This window comes from Trichoderma camerunense (genome assembly GCF_050948025.1).
Source record: "Trichoderma camerunense strain CBS 138272 chromosome Unknown V8C40scaffold_5, whole genome shotgun sequence".
In the NCBI taxonomy this organism is placed as follows: Eukaryota; Fungi; Ascomycota; class Sordariomycetes; order Hypocreales; family Hypocreaceae; genus Trichoderma; species Trichoderma camerunense.
In genome coordinates, this window is record NW_028145365.1 from 1,833,038 (window position 1) to 1,850,827 (window position 17,790).

At 51.0% G+C, this 17,790-nt stretch overlaps 7 protein-coding genes across 7 annotated transcripts; 2 read left to right on the forward strand and 5 right to left on the reverse strand.

Annotated features, from left to right (window-relative positions):
• Window positions 1-1,383: 1,383 nt before the first annotated feature.
• On the forward strand, window positions 1,384-2,927 carry V8C40DRAFT_181832 (uncharacterized protein). Its single transcript, XM_083211737.1, has 2 exons — window positions 1,384-1,941; window positions 2,009-2,927. Exons 1-2 carry the CDS (start codon window positions 1,796-1,798, stop codon window positions 2,859-2,861), a joined length of 999 nt encoding a protein of 332 aa, XP_083075825.1. The 5' UTR covers window positions 1,384-1,795; the 3' UTR covers window positions 2,862-2,927.
• Window positions 2,924-4,660, reverse strand: V8C40DRAFT_273895 (YjgF-like protein; the record flags this gene model as incomplete). Its single annotated transcript, XM_083220548.1, has 3 exons — window positions 2,924-3,227; window positions 3,298-3,389; window positions 4,082-4,660. 3 exons carry the CDS (start codon window positions 4,658-4,660, stop codon window positions 2,924-2,926), a joined length of 975 nt encoding a protein of 324 aa, XP_083075826.1.
• A 701-nt stretch (window positions 4,661-5,361) lies between these two features.
• On the reverse strand, window positions 5,362-6,062 carry V8C40DRAFT_181899 (uncharacterized protein). The gene has a single exon (XM_083211738.1). It carries the CDS (start codon window positions 5,875-5,877, stop codon window positions 5,515-5,517), a length of 363 nt encoding a protein of 120 aa, XP_083075827.1. The 5' UTR covers window positions 5,878-6,062; the 3' UTR covers window positions 5,362-5,514.
• Window positions 6,063-6,077: 15 nt separating this feature from the next.
• On the reverse strand, window positions 6,078-7,041 carry V8C40DRAFT_239924 (uncharacterized protein). Its single transcript, XM_083214702.1, has one exon. The coding sequence runs from the start codon at window positions 6,546-6,548 to the stop codon at window positions 6,249-6,251; it is 300 nt and encodes a 99-aa protein (XP_083075828.1). The 5' UTR covers window positions 6,549-7,041; the 3' UTR covers window positions 6,078-6,248.
• Window positions 7,042-7,659: 618 nt separating this feature from the next.
• On the reverse strand, window positions 7,660-9,003 carry V8C40DRAFT_264044 (S-adenosyl-L-methionine-dependent methyltransferase; the record flags this gene model as incomplete). The annotated part of the gene is made up of 6 exons (XM_083219513.1): window positions 7,660-7,844; window positions 7,899-8,080; window positions 8,163-8,248; window positions 8,589-8,750; window positions 8,818-8,929; window positions 8,993-9,003. 6 exons carry the CDS (start codon window positions 9,001-9,003, stop codon window positions 7,660-7,662), a joined length of 738 nt encoding a protein of 245 aa, XP_083075829.1.
• A 2,379-nt stretch (window positions 9,004-11,382) lies between these two features.
• Window positions 11,383-12,417, forward strand: V8C40DRAFT_239934 (uncharacterized protein). The gene has a single exon (XM_083214703.1). It carries the CDS (start codon window positions 11,911-11,913, stop codon window positions 12,376-12,378), a length of 468 nt encoding a protein of 155 aa, XP_083075830.1. The 5' UTR covers window positions 11,383-11,910; the 3' UTR covers window positions 12,379-12,417.
• A 1,515-nt stretch (window positions 12,418-13,932) lies between these two features.
• On the reverse strand, window positions 13,933-17,291 carry V8C40DRAFT_239937 (1-phosphatidylinositol 4-kinase LSB6). The gene is made up of 3 exons (XM_083214704.1): window positions 16,004-17,291; window positions 15,126-15,932; window positions 13,933-15,039 (listed from the first exon to the last, which is right to left on the reverse strand). The coding sequence occupies exons 1-3, from the start codon at window positions 16,654-16,656 to the stop codon at window positions 14,157-14,159; spliced, it is 2,343 nt and encodes a 780-aa protein (XP_083075831.1). The 5' UTR covers window positions 16,657-17,291; the 3' UTR covers window positions 13,933-14,156.
• Between the last annotated feature and the right edge of the window lie 499 nt (window positions 17,292-17,790).

Here is a 17,790-nt window from a genome sequence, read left to right on the forward strand (position 1 = left end):
ATTGGTTGAACGTGCATCTCCTGGAGCGTGAGATCGACAAAGTCAACCACCGCCGCTCCGGATGAAGACGGGTTCAATGGGCCAAAGCCCGTGCCTTTGGGAACTTCCGAACTGGAGAGCCGCGGGTCCTCCGTTTCGGCTCGGTTTACCGGAGAGGCGTCCGGCATCGGCGCTCTCCGGGAACGTTTCTCTGACAGCCGGTAAGCAGTACGTTTTGTCTAGTTCCTGAGTCTTACAATTGGAGCCACTCGAAATACCGGGATACACTATGCGTACCCGTGGGAGATGCGGCCTCTAATAGACTCTGGCTGGCTGGATAGAAACCGGATAGGACGACCCTAGCGAGGTATCCTTGCCGTCTCCTTAGTGCATATGGGCTACCGAGAACCGTGATCCAACAGGTGAGATCCATCAGGTGAGTTTGAATCCTATGAGTTTATGTCGGCACTCGGGGAACTGGTTCCCTCCATGAGACAACGCAGACGGCTAACGGAGATATCTACAAAGGCATGCCCGAGTGAAGCTTCTCCTTCGTGCTCATCGTCTATCAAGCCGCCTCCCTCCGAATTCCGCGCTGACATATGTACGCCGTTTGATACGAAGCCGACATGGCCTTTGGAGTGGCCGCTGCATGTTTCAATGCGTTTAACATTTGCATCTGTTGAACCCCGGGTGGGTATTCCTATGCTCACCGACGCTCAGAGCTCGGACAAAATCTCCGACCTGTCGAAGCTAATTTAGTACCTAGTTGCTGTCAGACCCTGGGAACAAGGCCCCCTTACGGACATCCCAAGACGATCATCCGCTTCAGTCAAAGCTTTCGCCCAGTTGAGAATTAGTGATCATGCTGGTCGCCGACGTGCTTGAGTGCTATGGCCATTACTCGTACACATTTTCCAAGTGCAGACACGAAATGCAGAGCGCAATCCTCCCCCTTTCCATCTATACGTCCACGATACCCTTCTCTCGGTGTGACTTGCGCCCACAGCGTTCTCTGACTTGCACTAATAATTTGTGGTCAAGTCGCAGAGTCAATGTGAGTCCTTTGGCCAACTTTAACCAAGATCGCACTGCATAATAGTCTAATTCATATAGAGATGGAGGCAACAATGCAGCCTCCACTCTGCCAATCTGTCCATGATTCTCACCAGGGTCCAACGGCTGGCGAGCTGAGCGCTATACTTGCAATTTAAGCAACAAGCCATGAATACTGAAAAGAATTAAAGTCATGTCCAAACGTTGAGCTGGTTAAGCTCGCTAAATCCCGCCGTACACGCCACGCACGCCATGGTCGCCGAGAATTGCGCCTCCAGCCTCCGGTCCGTCGATTTCGGGGTCTCGGCGATCGTGGCCAATGACAGGGGGTCCACTAAAACAAAACTTGTCGGCGACTCTTTCGTATAGTCGTCTCCTTCTTGATCAGGGTTCCGGTGACTGATACAGGCAACGGGGTGTCATGGCAAGGGAGTGTTTGTTCATAATGGAAGTCTCACTCATAGTATGAGAAGCCCGAGTGCAGGCTTCCCCAGAGTCCCTCAAGTAGTGGCCGACAACCCGTCGAGGATTATATGATCGCCCACGACTAACAACGTAGGGGCTTTACGTGTCGTTCCCCGAGCCTCCTTGCATACCTTGCTATCATTATTAATACTTTTACTATATTTGAGATAGCATCTCCTAGCCGTTTGAGACCTCTAGTGCCCCATCGTCTACTATTCAACTTTGCTACCAAGAGACGTCTCTTTTCTTCGCCTCTAAGTTGTGGTATACTGAACCATCTTGGAGCGTTCCAATAATGGCAACGACTTTTCTATCTGGTGCTGCTTTTGGGGCGGCCATGATGGCTGCTTCCTTTCACAATCCTGCCATAGTCATCGCCCAGATGAAGTGGGAAAACTTCCACATGGCACAGGCATTTCTAGCCGCAACTGCAACCAGCGCGTGAGTAACCCCCTAAAATGCCTCTATGAGGCTTCCTATACGCACAACTAATCGGTGGTGACCAAAGAGCCACATATGCTATTGCAGAGCGTCTCGACTATGTGAAACTTAAGCCCAGAAGTTCCTCACCGATAGGTCTCTTCAAACTCTTCTCTAGATACGACGGCAACCTCATCGGCGGCACTCTCCTCGGTGCCGGCATGGCCTTGTCAGGCTCGTGTCCGGGGACTCTGTACCCTCAGCTGGCTGCTGGTGTCCATACCGGCTTCCATGCCCTGAACGGAGCCATACTCGGTGGCCTTTTGTGGACTGGGTTTCTTTCCAAGATGGTCAAACAAAACAAAGAAAGAGCAAACATTACCCCGATAACAGTGACTGCAAACGACCAACTTGGTCTAAGTAGAGGTGCCACTTTGTTTCTCTTCGAGGCAGTATGTCTCTCAATCCTCGCGGCAACGACAATCTATACTCCCAAGTTCCCCGGAGCCAAGGTCCTCGGCACAGCAGGCGGATTCATTATCGGCCTTTCACAGGTCTTCTCGATCATTACCAGAAGGTCCATGATAGGCATCTCTACCGCCTATGAAGAGTTTGGAAACTACTTCTGGTGGGTGATTAAAGGCGCAGACTCCAATACGAGACCCATGTCATACAACAGCATTCTCTTCGCCAGCGGCGTGACCGCCGGGGCTTGGGGATTGCTTCAGGCTGTGCCGTCATTGGCCAACGCTCCTGTGTTTGAGGTACCACCGTTGTATGCAATGGCCGGAGGTGCGCTTATGGCCATTGGATCGCGAATGGCCGGTGGCTGCACATCTGGACATGGCATCAGCGGCATGTCACTGCTATCTCTGTCGAGCATGATTACAATCGCATGCGCATTTATTGGCGGGACCATTGTTGCGCCTTTGGCCTATTAAGTTCAATACACATATATTTTCTAGACAAAACCCTCGAAGACAACGACGACAACAAGACTCTCCTATGCAGAAGCGGGCACATCATTACTCGATCCCTTCTTTGCTGTCACCTCAATTTCAATCTTCATCTCATCAACCATGAGGGAAGACTGCACCATTGTCGCCGCCGGCCGTACATTACCAAACCACTTTCTCAATACCGGCCAAACGAGAGGGAACTGGGAACGATCTGGAAGAATATAGCGTACACGAACAACTTCGGACACGGAGGAGCCCGCGTCCTTTAGAGCCTTGTCGATATTGATCATTGTCTGCTCAGTCTGTTGGACGACATTTTCGGAGATTTCGCCAGTAGCATAGTCGTACCTACAAGCGATTATAGGTTATTTTTCAAGTCAAATTTAGAGCTGAGAACCGTTGAATCAATGCATCGTACCCAGTGGTTCCCGATACAAACACAAAGTCATCGACGACGACTGCTCGGGAATAACCAATTTCGCCCTCAAATTTGGACCCAGAGGAAATGAGCTCCCGAGGCATTGTGTGTATATGATATATGAGTTATAGAGAGACAGCAAAAGAAAGAATGAATGACACAATAGTTGGTAAATTATAAATAATAAGAATTCTCTGCGTTTGATCCAAGAGGGTTAGACGTGACTCATATTAATATATCCTGTAGATTTTTCGGCATGTACGCCCTTTATGACTCCCCATACAGCCCGCCACGTGAGGCTGGCGTCGATAGCTTGGCCCCAAAGATGGATAGTTCTCCGGACCGGACGTCTATATAAGTTCCGCATCGTTTTGTCAATGTGAAATAAAATATTGCCGTCTGCTCCTGAAATATTTTCATTCTTCTTCTGATAATCATTACGCATCTATAGGTTTCGGGGTGAAAAGAGGCGGCCTTTGACTTGTATCTTTCAATGCCCAAAAATTACTCTACTATCTCTAACCAAACCTCTGCTGATATTTTAATGAATTATCATTTTATTTCTCAGTTCCGCTATTCACAAGTTGTATTCCATTTTTTCTCTTCCCGATACCCATTATACAGTTGAGAGATGATGATTCCGTTGTGATTTACAAGCTTGTGTATTCCCTTTTTCGAACCTCCACTATCCATCGTTATCGTTGACGTTGCTATTGTACATAAGGTAGAAATACACAGACGGATTTATATCCGCATTTTCTTACTGGCTCGTCAGCTCCTTGACCAGTGCTGCAACCGACTTCTTGTCTACATCTTTGCCTTCCAAAGCAGCGTTGACGCGCTTCATCACCTCTCCCATGAGAGACTTGCCTCCCTTGCCGGCACCATTGGCAGCTTCAATGGCTTGGCTGATCAGAACCTTGATCTCGGCCTCTCCCAGAGTTTGCACGCCGCTCCCCGCAATGTACTCGTCCAAAATGGAGATCTGCTCATTCTCTTTCTGTACCAAGTCGTCTCGTCCCGCCGCCTGAGCATCCGCGACGGCATCCTGTGCGCTCTTCTGGAGCTTTCGGATCAGGGCGACCAGCTGGACGTCGGTGCGGATCGGGGAGGTCGTCTTGGAGGCATTGAGGTTCGCGGACATGATGGCTCGGAGCACGGATAGCCTGGGGGCGTCTTTGGCACGCATAGCGGTCTTGAGGTCGCCTTTCAGCTTTTGGAGCAATGGCGGCGGAGCGTCAGCGTCTGCTGAGTAGAATCGAGGTGACTTGGCGAGGCATTGCGTCCGTGAGAACCGCAGCGGAGCTTGTCGCGAGCATCGAAGGGCTGCCAGGAGAGGCATTGATGACTTTGAGGCTGCCATTGGGTTACTGCTGGGAGAAGGGTATCGTGAGAGAGGCGAAAGCGGGCGATGGTAATGGTGGAGGAATGAATTAATACAAGCATGAGGGGAGCTTGCCTAGAGAAAATTAGAGCTTGCTCGATTTGGTCTGAAGCTACAGGGTAGGCTCGATCAGTGGGCCACTCATTAATCCACGGGCGAGTCCGTCGAAAAGGCAACTTACAGTAGAACTATCGAGGTCAAGGCATAGTACTCGCCAGCAAGCATATTTGGCAAGCCGATAGTAAGCAGCTGTATGCCGTATCGTACAACTACACTTGTCTGTTTCCACCTCTGCACATGCCTTGGCGTTGGTGAACATCGGCTTCCGCGCTTAGGATCTGCCCTGTTCAGATTTGATTTCTTGCCAATGCAACGCCAAGTTACCACTAGCAAGTCGATTGGCACATGATCAAGGGGGCTTTCGATCGGAGAGAAGACCAGCCCCGGACACAACAGTTGGCTTCCATTGGATCGAAATCTTCCTGCGGCCCTGACAGTCTGGTCTGTATACATAACGTTACAGGGCATATTATCTGCATAAAGTCCCTGGCTGTGGACCTGGTAGGATGATGACCCTGCAAGTACAAGTAAGGTGGTATTCTAACCACATCATCAGTGCCCATGAAACCTACTCCTTCCACCCTCAGCCCCGTCAAGAGTGGCGTCTTTGGCCTTTGGTCGACTCTGAGAGGATGCCAATCGGCGCTGTAGTCACTGCGACCTGCCCAAGGGAGATCGCTGGCAGGAAACCATGGCAAGGCCGAACTAATTTTTGTGCTGCTGCTAACCCCCTTGCAACCTAGAGCACGGAGTCCCTGGCAATGCTAGCAGTGCTACCTAGTTCGTGTGCCGTGCTGAGGCGGTACTTGACCAAAATCGTGCCTTGCTGCGTTGGTCTGCCTGCAGCTTGTTAGGCATGAATGCGTATGCTGCTCCAGAAAAGAGCCCGGAGCAGCACGAAACACACTCCAGACATACCTGACAGACCAAGGCCCTCTTTGCGGCCTGACGCCCCTCCCAAAGGAGAAATGTTGCGCACGAGTGGATTCGACGGTGCGGAAACGGACGTGCTCGCCCTGGGATATCGTGCTGGTGCTGGAGTTGTCGCTTGCCGCTCCTGGTTCGGATGCTGGACCAACAGCGGCTTCGCTTCCTACTCGCTCCCAGGTGCTCGCGTCTGATGAATCCCGCGGCATTGGTAGCGAGGTTAAACTGAAACCGGCCTGGTGAAGAATGGGATTGGCAGGTTTTACGGTGATAGAACCGTATCCATAGTCTGTAGACGGGTGTTGTCCTGCCGTGCGTATTGTATCATATCCTCGCTTTCTGGGCCCCTGAATTGGTAGGGTCAACGCCAAAACAGCGCGTGCCTTTTCTCCCCCTTCCCCCCCTCCCGTGTGCGTATTTCTTCAGGTCAGCTTTGAAGCAGAGCTTTGGAAAAAAACAGAACGGATTTGAAATTGGCATCGAGCTGTGCAATCCCCCGGTAGTCAGTGTTCCCTCTGATCCTTTGATGAGACATGTGAAATACCTAGGTGGGCACAAGGTAAATGATAGATTGGTACAATTACCAATCACCTAGGTGAAAGATTATTAGTAGTACCAGAAGATGACAGTTGCAGATAAGGGAAAAAAAGAAGCCCTGGACCGAACCAGGATCCTGGGCAGCTGTTACCTGCAACTTCTCAACGGACATATTCACCCGTCCAAAGATGTGTACAGCACACAGCACGACCGACGCACCCTGAACAAAGATCCATGGGTACGATTTCACCTGTTGGGAGCTAGAAGCAAAAGAGCAACAGGTAGCAAAAGAAGTTGATTGATCTGGCCAAAGACTCCCATCACGATGCTCCAGAGCCCCCATGCCTTCATGTTGCTTGGGTAAGTTGACAGATGGGATGCTGTTCTTTTGCCCTCCCAGCCAACAAAGGTCCGGTGCAGGCCCCTGAAAAGGCACACAGACTGATTCATGCACACATAGGCGCAGCTGCCTTAATGGTAAGTCAGTGCCTGCCGACGGGCGGAGAAAGATCTGACGCTTATTGCTGAGGCAGGAACCAGATGCTAAGGCGCCACCTTCCTTCCCCAGATCCACCCCTCAAAACCTTCTTTCAACCGCCTCGTCAATCTCCCTCTCCCCTTTCCATTCCCTCATCCTCGTCTTCTTTTTCTTTCTCCCAATTTTATAATTTTTGCATCTCCATTTCTCCCTTGCAACTCACCATCATCTCTTCCATTCTCCGTCGTCTGTACCAGTCATCGACGAATCCGCAGCCGTCCTGGCTTTGATGATTAGCGTTGAAACACCCCGTCCTTCAAGACGCATTGCATGCCTCTCCCGGCATGGATCCCTGGTTATGGGGCCTTTCCCATCTTGATGTCTGCCCCAAACCAGGCACTCGCCTCCAGCCGTGCTGGGTTCCCAATCCATCCCTCATTCGCCAATCGCACAGTGTGACCATAGCCCTGGTCAATCTATCATGGGTGCGGCTTTCGTCCGATAAACACATATCTGCATTTGTCATGGGTAAGCCGCCAGCGTCCCGCATCTCGTCGTCAAGGAACGTTTGATTTTGACTTACAGAGGGAAATAGGCCTGCGCGCGATTGCCAAGTTCTCGGTCAGTCAAATCGCTCTTCAGTAAATACGCCTGATGTTGGAAAATTTCTCACCCTGTATGAAGGATTGTTGGCCTCATTTCTCGCTTGAGCCACCAAGAGCTGAAAGTCTTCCGCTGGCATACTGCAGTTCCCCAGAATCATGTCAACGTTTGACTCTTTACGTCTAGTCGGCATTGACGCCTTCACCAGGAGAAAGCAGCGGTGGGACTCACCCTCGCATCTGTGTGAACGGATACAGGCCCGTCGAATAGAGCAACTGACTCACGTTGCTAACGTTCAAAGCACCAATTTGCTTGTCGCGGGGATCTACAGCCGGCCACGTCAAATCCTGCTCTCTTGCTGCTTCTCAGCGGCCTAGGCAGTTTCCATCATTGACATACCAGTTGGCCATGGGCACATGGGAAGTGTCAGAAGGCGCGACTCAATGTCCGTGAAGCCTGCACTCCTCATCCATTCCTTAAGACGCAGAGCCGCTCGTGGGTCCTTTTGAGGATGCATCGCGTCAAGGTATCCGCTTGACCATCTCGAAAGTGCGTGTTCTACTTGGTTCAGCAAGCATAGCTCATCTGCAGCCTGGCAACGGGCCTACGCACCTGCCGACAGCGTTCCATTGTCCGACTGAGCATTGAAATATATCTCGACCAGTTGACACCATCCACCTGGTTGAAGGACGCGGTACATGTCCCGCAGATAGCTTGGCCAACGTGTTGCATGGATTCCGCCGGCCATCATCTGGCTGTGTACGACATCGAAGTAGTTGGATGGAAATGTGAACCTAAGACATTACAAAGTCTTCAGCTGATGATCCCTTGGCTGTCAAAAAAGAGATAGAAGTGGAAACACAAAACATTACTCACTCTCCATTCAGATCATCGACCTGAAGGTCCAGATTATCGGGCAGCACTTCAGGAATCATATGTGGGCTGATGTCCAATCCCACGACCTGCTATTCTGTTAGCTCACCTCTACTATCGATGTGACCGTTCTCTCCAAAGATTATCTACCCATGGTTGGGCAGATGACCTGACGATTGAGGATATTCAACGCATCTGCAATGTGCTACATAATCAACCATGACAGCCGCGTGGCAGTTCTCCGCCGAGACACAGCCTTCGACCTTCACGTCATCAACGACGCAACCAATAACAAGCGAAAGAAATTCAATCAGCCAAGGGACATGTTTTGGTCTTTATTTCATCTTGATGTCGCAGTCGATGTTTCCAGCCTTGGGCTCGCTGTCCCCCTCACAGAAATGGGTCAAAATAGCAGACTTGAACACGCACCTCTGCATCTGGATAATGTTCAGCAACATCAACAGCCCAATCCGCTGCTCCAAATCCGCATTCGAGTATTTTCCCAGGCTTGCTGACGGGGGGGAATATCAATCTGTTGTCGAAAACGGTGCCGAGCATAGAGTGCATTTCTCCCAATCGCGCTATTTCTTCCTATTTCACCACCCTGTTAGGGAACGAGGGCCAAGTATGGATTAGTGTTGGATACCAAACAACATACTTCATCGATCGGCGCAAAGTATGTCTTGCTGGCCAAAGCATGCTGCTGGAATATTCGACCGTAGTGGTTGACCGTCTCTGCATAAGTCTCGTCAAGAGGAACGGTACCATCCCTACCAAGAGGTGTTAGCGGCCGTTTTGACCGTTGAAGCCTGCTGCTTAGGGCCATCTCGTACTCTGCGTCCATTTTCTGTCCACGGATTATCCTTTTCTCCTTTCGGGTTTTTATATTTTTATATTTTCTTTTGTTCAACGAGAAAGCAGTTCGATCTGGAGATACTATCCGCGCTTGCTGCTGGCGACAATAGATTGGTTGGTATTCGACCGTCTTTTGTATGGTGCTATATGCCGGATCGACTGATACAATCACCATATGGTCTTCGATGAGACGCTGTTCAGGCTTAAGGAGTCATGTGGTACACGAAAGCGTGGCCCCAGTCCGGGCGTTGAAAGAGCCCCTCTTGCACCGGGAAGGCTCCTACAGTGTCGTAGTCGGACTAAAAGAGGCATTAGGCATATTGGTATCGTGACCAAACTGACCATTTGGAGAGAGGGAGAAAGACGTGTCCCTTCTCCTTGACCGGAAACAGTGGAGCAGGTATATTGCATCTGCTTGCATTAACCAGCTGAAGCCTCTTTGCGATTCTATCCTCTCAGAGCAGCTGCCGATCCTTCCTGCGTGAGCAGCACACGAGAGCGCTCACCAACAGTTTGTGCTACCTCATTCCTTGAAGCCTAGGTCTGTCAGGGGTATAATGCAGAAGCGTCAAGGTTAAGCTAGCGTACCTGCAAATGACGTACGGGGAGGCTGGCTGAGAATGTCTAGGACTCTGGGGCTGCATATAACATCACGGCCTAAGTGGGAGTTGCGACATTTCCACTGGATCTTGCTTGCTGGTGCCAGCGCAACGGGACAACCTGCCTCGCTGCCCAAGCCTGCTGCAGTACCGAACCGCCGTGGACAAGCATATCGGAGTCTAGATGCTTTTGACGAGGCGTGGCAAGGCAGAAATCTGACCCTCGCATGCTGAGAATAGGCGAGACTTCAAGGAGCGTCGTTCCGTTCCAATTATACTACCAGGGAATTACCAAATCTGTACCTGAAACCCAGAAGCCTCTTACCGCTTATGCTGGAAAGCTGGGAGGACGTGCGCACCTTGTTGGCGGAGCGGGAGGCGTCAGGGTAGCGGTACGGAGTACGGCTGCTACTACTACTAATAATGCTATCATACGGGTAACAACTAGCAACAAAGAGTTGTGGTACTAGTACATCTCGGGGCGCACATCTACGTCTATCTAAGCCCATCCCTTCCAAAGAGCTGTGGAACAATAACCACTGGAAAGAAGGCGTCTTACCCATCTATCCACAATTCATGGATGCTCGACAGGCCGTGGATCATGGATCATGGATCAAGGACCATCATCGACGCTATCCCAAACCCTGGTAGATGCAAATGCCACTCCATCGTTTCGATAAAAATTACGGAGTACAAAGTACATTGTGCTACTACATACAGCTGGCTCCCTACCTAGGAATACTGCAAGATTGTGGCGACCAATGCCGGTAGCTCAACATGGTAAGAGCTACTGTATTCCATCCCTTGGGCAGCGATCAAGCAAACCATCCAATTCTTTTTCTTCTTTTGTTTTCGCCCTCGGTTAGTACGCCTTCAGACGAAACGTTCCAGATTGTGTTCCACGACACCACGGGCTTTCCTCATTGGGGGATAACATTTTGATACCAAAATGATAACCAAAGGACTACCTAACACTGCTACTCAAGTTTTGTTCTTAGCATGGATGCTCATAACGCCTTAAAATTTTTTTAATCAGAGTCGTTCGTCTGTTTTCAATAGTGATTGGTTGAGCGAAGCATCAACTCAGCGCTGGTGTAGAACTAGCACTCATTGCTCCGAAGCGGAGAAGAAACTACCTCGCTCTCTCATACCCTTTTTATTGGTGTGTGTTGAAAGTTCCAGGCGCTCCTTACGGAGTTCTCCCGCTTGGTAAAACCGACAGCTTGGTGAGAGGGCAGGGGAGGTAGGGTGGCACATGCCCACCTACTTGTCTACTTGTCCATATGCATGTGCTAGCAACGCTTGTACCGGACAATCAATCAGTCACCAAGACAAAAAGACACGACGGGCTCCCGGAAAGGGGGCTTGACTTTTTATGGTACCGGTCCACAAAATGACGGCCATGACAATTGCTTGCTGATGGGCCAAGCCGAAGTGTGACAGCGAGTTCGCCTGAATAGTCACCACGCGCATATGTAACTGCGGGCAAGCCTTTGTCGAGCGTTGCAATGACAGCGGCTCCCCTCAACCGGCAGCTTCTCACCGCTTATGACACGCCAACTTTAGCCTTACTGAAACCTCCAAAGGCCATTGCCACGTTGGCACCGTCCTTTGGGCTCCCAGGCTCGGGATCTTGATCCCGCGAGGCCATCTGAAGCGACTGCAGATCGTGTTGGTAGGAAGTTGGGCCAGACGAGAAGCAAGGGGTGGAGTTTGCCAGATAAGCAAGCTTCTGTGTTTTTTTTTTGTTTTTTTTTGTTTTTTTTTTTTTTTTTTTTTTTTTTTTTTAATTTTTTTTTTTTTACCTTTTCGCATCTGAACAGTTGTCATCCGCTAGCGATTGGCGACGGGACCAGATGTCCCACCGGTTGACGAGCCACATGGAACTTCGGGTGCAGAGCCGCGGCTTATTGGCTTACCTCTGCGAACACAACCGCAGCTTTGCTCCGGAAAGGATGCAAAAGGGATGCGCGGCCATCCATGTAGAGGGGAAATTGTCGGCTGTGCACATGTCCAGGCCCGTGGAGCACGACAGCCCAGAGCGGCATTAACACGACATATCCTGGAAATTCTGAATCAGCACTGGGCAGCAGAGGCAGCAGATGCCACTGAGCTCAGCAGGCATGAGGGGCTCAACAATGGCCGGGGCTGCCCTGGCCCCCATGTCACGACAGGCTGATGGGACAGCGACAGCCAGACGCCACATGTGTCGTACAAATACGGGCTGCGTAGTCGACTAGTGAGTGTTCAGGGAAGCCGATCTTTTAGCCAAAAGAAAGAAAAAAAGGGATACTGTGATGAATACGGCCGGTCTTTGTGGTCTTTGTGTATTAGCTGTGAACCCACTCTGCCTCAGCTTAGCCTTTTTGCCGTGCCCATGTTTCGTTCGAGCTCGTCCTAGGCCCGGAAGGCCCGCAGACGTTACGTATGATGGGCATGAGAGATGCTGGTTTACATACTTGTACTCCTCCATGGGACTACAGGGAGGAGGCATGTCAAACAAGCGCTGCACAGACCGACAAAGAGCGGATTTGACCAGGTTATCGCGGCCATGCACACATAATTCGAAGGTTACCGCCATTGAATTTGTACAAGCGGATCCATCAAATGATACCCTGATCAGGAAATCTACTATTCGTCAGCTATGTCGGGCATCATATAATTTGACACAATGGCTTTACGCCACATATCAAACGTTGTATCCGGGCTATCAACATCTTGGTTCGAAACGGGAGAAACTGTTACTTATTCTCTACTCACCCTAGTTTACTACTGCGAAATGAGCAGAAAGATGGTTTAAGCAACACCAAGTGTTTTCACAAAGGGCAGTGATGGGCTTAACGCCCTCTCTTTTCGCCTCGTTTCATCCTGGTCAGCTGTTCTTCCGCATAAGATTCCTCCTACAGCAGCCAGCCTTATCGACTATACAGCCGTGTTTGACAGTAATTGTGCAACAAGAGGGGAAAATAGAGGGCAGTGCTAGCTCTTCAAAGAAAGTAATAGGGCATGATTCATGTCCCCTGAACGCTGCGGACCGCTTCTGACATTAGCTTTGGTTGCGAATGTATGGAGCCGTGGGCGGAACTGTGGCAGGGGTGTCCCTGTCCTAGCCCCTTTTTGCCGACCCGAGTTGTCGGGACGTTGAACCAGAATGTCGGGATCGTCTTCTTTTCTCTTCCCCTTCTTTTCGCTTTACGGAAGCGGTGAACTCGAAGCTGGGCAACCATTGGCACCAGCAGTCGTGGTTTGTTTCTTCACTACAGTTGGGCAACTTACCAGGGTTTATTTGACTGCTGTTGGCTATGCCAAAAGTTCACAAAGCCTGCTCATGATGCGGCCGCTGAAGCCTGCAAACGGACGGAAAATGGAGTTTCATAAGCACACGGAGACGACACCGGGGCCGACCTCCGTGCCTGGATCTGACGGTCGGATTCGTCTCTCCCATTACCAACAAGTAGCAATTTAACCGGACTCAAAACGGCACTAAAATACCTCATTGATTACACTGAACTCTGGAATTGTTTGACACAATTTCTAGTGCGCCGAGCTCATAACACGACAGATTGCGCTTATGACTCCGACTGCTCCGCCACCCGCGGTCGTATCCTTACCTGTTCCCGTTATAATCTAATCTGGTGCCCGTACCTGGAGGAATTCGGTGACTAAACGAAGCTGATGGGCTTTTCCACTGTTGGCCAATAGTTGTGGCCGATGAACTATGGGGTATGGGCTTTGACAGGAGCGGTGTTCCCCGTCGTGTTTCCCTCTGATCACCCATGTCAAACCACTTTCTGAAGACACCTGCAGGCAACTAAGCATTATAACATCTGTGCGGAAATGGCATACGCGTTCTGCAAGCTCTTGCGGAATTTGGAAATTTCCCATGGCCGGGGCAGAATCGTCAAATGTACAGCTGGTCCCCGGAGATGGTAATCGGCGATCGAAATTGAAACCTGGATACCCGTGACGATTTGATTCGGTCTTACTATGGCCATTACAAAGCATACCTTGACCGACCCCGTGGTTCCAGGAATAACTACAAATGACGGAGTATCGTGCTGATTGTGCGGGATGCCACCCTGGTCTGATCTGATATCCACTTTCTGCTCTCACTTCCGACATTCAGGTACGAAACACGAGAGAACAAACGCGGCCGCAATTCTCTGACAAGGGCCTCGTGTTTCACACCGTCCCGCAGCAATGGCTACCGCGCGTAATGAAACAACGTGCCCGTATAGCAGCCGCCGGGGAAGCATCAAATCCACCAACCTTACCTTGGGCAATGTGTTACAACACTAGAAGAATGCCGACACAACGGATCTAAAACAACTCAAAGCAGTTCTTATTACGGACTCCCGGTACAAAGTACAATTACGAAAGATATATATGCCAGGAAAAAAGCGCCCGCCCATAACCCGTCAGCATCAGACATGCATTTTTGTACAAATTCCAAATTCCAGCCCCCAAACACCCCTTGGTGATGTAATAAGAAAGCCTGTGCAACAAAACATGGATCATCGCTTTTAGTGCTGACCTACCACGTTTAACACCATGTGAAAACGGGGTTCCTGCTTTTCACAGCTTCGAGACGCTCCACAATGACCTTTCGTTGATGACCCATCTGTCCTTCCGCGGCGGCGTAGCCGAGATCCCCTTCCAAGTCGTCATCATCAGCCCCGTACGAGATGTCCCCATAGAGCTGCTGAGCTATACTATTGCTGTGCTGCCGCGTTGCAGGGGTGGCATACGAGTATCGCCGCTGATGCTTTTGGTTCTGGTTCTGGTTCTGGGGTTGATGGCGCTCAGGCTCGTATATGTTGAGCGCGCGGGACGGGCCTTGGAAACCTCTACTGGGCTGCGACTGGGACTCCATCGTTGGTCTGGTAGCCACAGGAGCTCCAGACGACTCGTCAGGGCCCATGAAGGGATCGTCAGGCGGACTTGCCGTGTCGAATCTACCAGACCGGGGCATTTCAGCAGGTGCTGAAGCAAGGCCAAGAAGATCGTCAACAGGAACGCGGCTGGTCGGGGCAAAGCCAGTAATATCAGCTTCATCAAGCGACTGCCGCTGGGTGGTGCTGCGGCGCATCTCCGAGGAAGTCATCCTCATGGGCACAGCAACAGGCACATCGACGTAATCATCCCAGACACAGACCTTTGCCCGGCGAGTCAACTCCAGGGGACCATGATCAGGAGTCTTGAGTGCCTCCACCACATTCCAGGCTTGGCCCTTCATGACGGCAATCTGCTTGGCAAACATGCGCTCCTTGAAGTCTTCGTCCATTTGAAACACCTTTTTAAGAGCCATTTGCGTCTCGCTCCACCATGCTGTTGATGTGAGGAGCGGTAGGAAGTGGTCTCGCGTCTTTTGCGAGAATGGCCGGCCGATGAGGTCGACCGGAAGGAATAGCCAGCCAAAGGGGAAACTAAGGTTTTCACAATCTGTTAGCTATGATGCTTCATTACGAGCGTTTTGTACAGATGGAATATCTGCACTTGGGAAACGACTCACCTTCGCCAAGCATCAGGATGCTTCCATGGCCACGAGAGCGAGTTGTCAATGGCACCAATTGACATATTTGGTTCGGTTTTTCTGCGGGGAGAAGACGCCTTCATCGGCTTCTGGCGCTTGTAGGGATACGATGCTCGGGTAGGTTGAGGTGGCATCTCTGAGGCATCTATTGGTCTAACATTGGCCTCTTCTTCATCTTCCTCCGTAACAGGTTCCATATTGATTTGGATAGGATCTGACGCCAGCGATACCGTGTTCGTCTCCCAGTCCACTTTGACCATCCAGTTGTCAAGACCACGATCGGTATTCCTCATGATGTAGTCTAGAATAACGAGTTTCTCCAGTTCTTCTCGGAAAGACTGTTTCAGCTTTTCTGTCCATACAAATTTGTTGGGTCCTGGGGATGCGTCTTCTGGACCATCGCCATGCTGGCCCTCTTCATCATCACTAGAGGCCGCATCATCAGCAGATGCAGAAGCAGAAGGCCGACAGTTGTCGGCCCAGCGCTTTTTCTTTTGTCGATTGGCTTCGTTTGAGCGAAATCCTGCCCAGTACTGATCCGGCCAAGGATTCTCTCGTAGGAAGACGTTGGCGTCTTTAAACCCCTTGAGGAAGACTTGGAAACTGCCGGGTTTAGCAGGAAGAGGCTTCTTCTTTTTCTGAAAACTTCGCCGGTCCCAAAAGGGATAGTGGAAAGACTTGGATGACAACCACACCACATCAGTATATGGCACTAAATGCGTCCGTAATTGATGATCGAGCACATAGGCTGCCGCCTCGCTAACATATGAGAGATTGGGAATAAGGCTGTCATTTTAAAAGGGGCATCATCAGTATTTGGAGAAGTATACGGTATTTCCGTGGTGAATTAGACTTACCAAGCTCGCCCAAAGAAGCAAGGAAACAGATTGCGATGTATCCATTTATTCCATTTGGGGTTTCCTGCTGCGTATGGCTCCTCGTCCTTGGGCTTAAACACGCCGACGATCTTTCCATCCGGATTGCGAGCAAAGTAGCTGCCAGAGCTTCCTTGCGAGATCATACTGGGATGGACTTCCTGTCGAATTGCTTGCCGCACGCTTTCAATGACGGCATCGAACTGTGCCTTGGTCATGCTAGTGACCTGCGGCTCGGCGAGAGCCTCGGCGGATATTGGTCGTACGCCTTCCGGAGGCTGGAAGACGGAGTGGTGAATCTCCAACCGCTCTTCCTCCCCTAAGCTATGTCTACCCTTGCGCTTGAACTTGGCCGCAATTTCTTCGGCCCATCGTTCAAGTCGGGCATTGATGGCCTTGATATCCACGCCGCCATTGCTCCCCAGACGGCGACGAAACTTGGGTCTCGAAGGACCAAGCTTGGGGCTGGTAACGTTCGAGCGGTGGCGAGGCTGAGATAGAGGAGCATATCGGGGCGCGGATAATGGTTGGAGAGATGCAGTCGATTCGGCAAGGAGGTCAGTGTCGGAATCGTCGCTGAGATCTGCCTGTGCTAGGCGTTCGTAGCCAGTCGTCCCGGAGCGGTATCCATGCATGGTAAGGCAGCGGATACCTCAAGAAACCGTCTCCTTTTTCGATGAGATTAAAATGATACGTAAAATAAAGCGTGGCCCGTCGCTAGGTATGTGCCTTTCTGGAAGCGGTTCTTTCGTCTGTGGCGGTGACAGCGGGATGATAATGCTTAGCCTTGCTCCTGACGCTGTAGACTCGGGACTAGAGCGGTGCTGATGTTTCACAGGCTCTTGGTACAAGGGTGGCACAGGAAAAGAGGACCAGGCGAGACAAGAGGCAGAAAGAGGACGGACGATTGACGACGATGCAAGCGCTCCAAGTTGGATGGAGAAGGGAGAGGCGAGAAGCGAGAAAATGGAGAGACAGTAATGAATCAGTCAGTTGAAGGAGTGCAGGAGAAGCGAAAGACGAGATTATTGCATCACTCAAATGAAGGAATTCCGCACAGATGGAGGGGCAATCAGGCGTGTTGGGGAGAGAAGAGGCCGAGAAGCGGTGCAACAGCGGCGTGTTTGCCGTCTGATGCGATGCTGGGGGGGATGTTGAGGGCACGGAGGGGGCCTGTGGTGATGATGGTCCAGTGTCCAGTTCAGTGCACAGCGTTGACGCACCTGCAATAACAAGCACATGTCATTGCGGCTGAGCCGGTCCTTTCCCTTGTCGTGGATGGCGCGTCGTGTGGAAGCTGCCAGTCTGGCACCTTTCCCAGTAGGCACTAGGGCTGTTTCTGATTATGTAAGTCATTTCGGGTGCGTCATGGAAGCCTCAATGTAAGGGGGCGAACTTTCTTTGTTAGTTGGAAGCCCCTTTACTCTTTCACTGGTACAGGATGAGGAGATACCACCAATCTGTGGCTCAAGGTTCTTGCATTCATTGGTATCAGCATCAGCACTTTGAAGCTGCATCGTCGATTGGGCGCCATCCAGCAAATTGTGTGCATGGTGCGCATGTCCCGAGGCATGTGTGTGCGTACTTGGAGCGTCACTGTTCTGTCGGGCAGCCGTGATATCGGGAGGTGTCCACCATCTTAGGAGGTATTCTAGCTTTGACGGGGGCTTCCTCCTAGGTTCCGGCTCAAGACCTGCCTTAGCCCGCAGTAGCGTTGACAAGACGACCGTCGGCACGGAGCACTAGCAACGACAATAGCACGGAGCGGC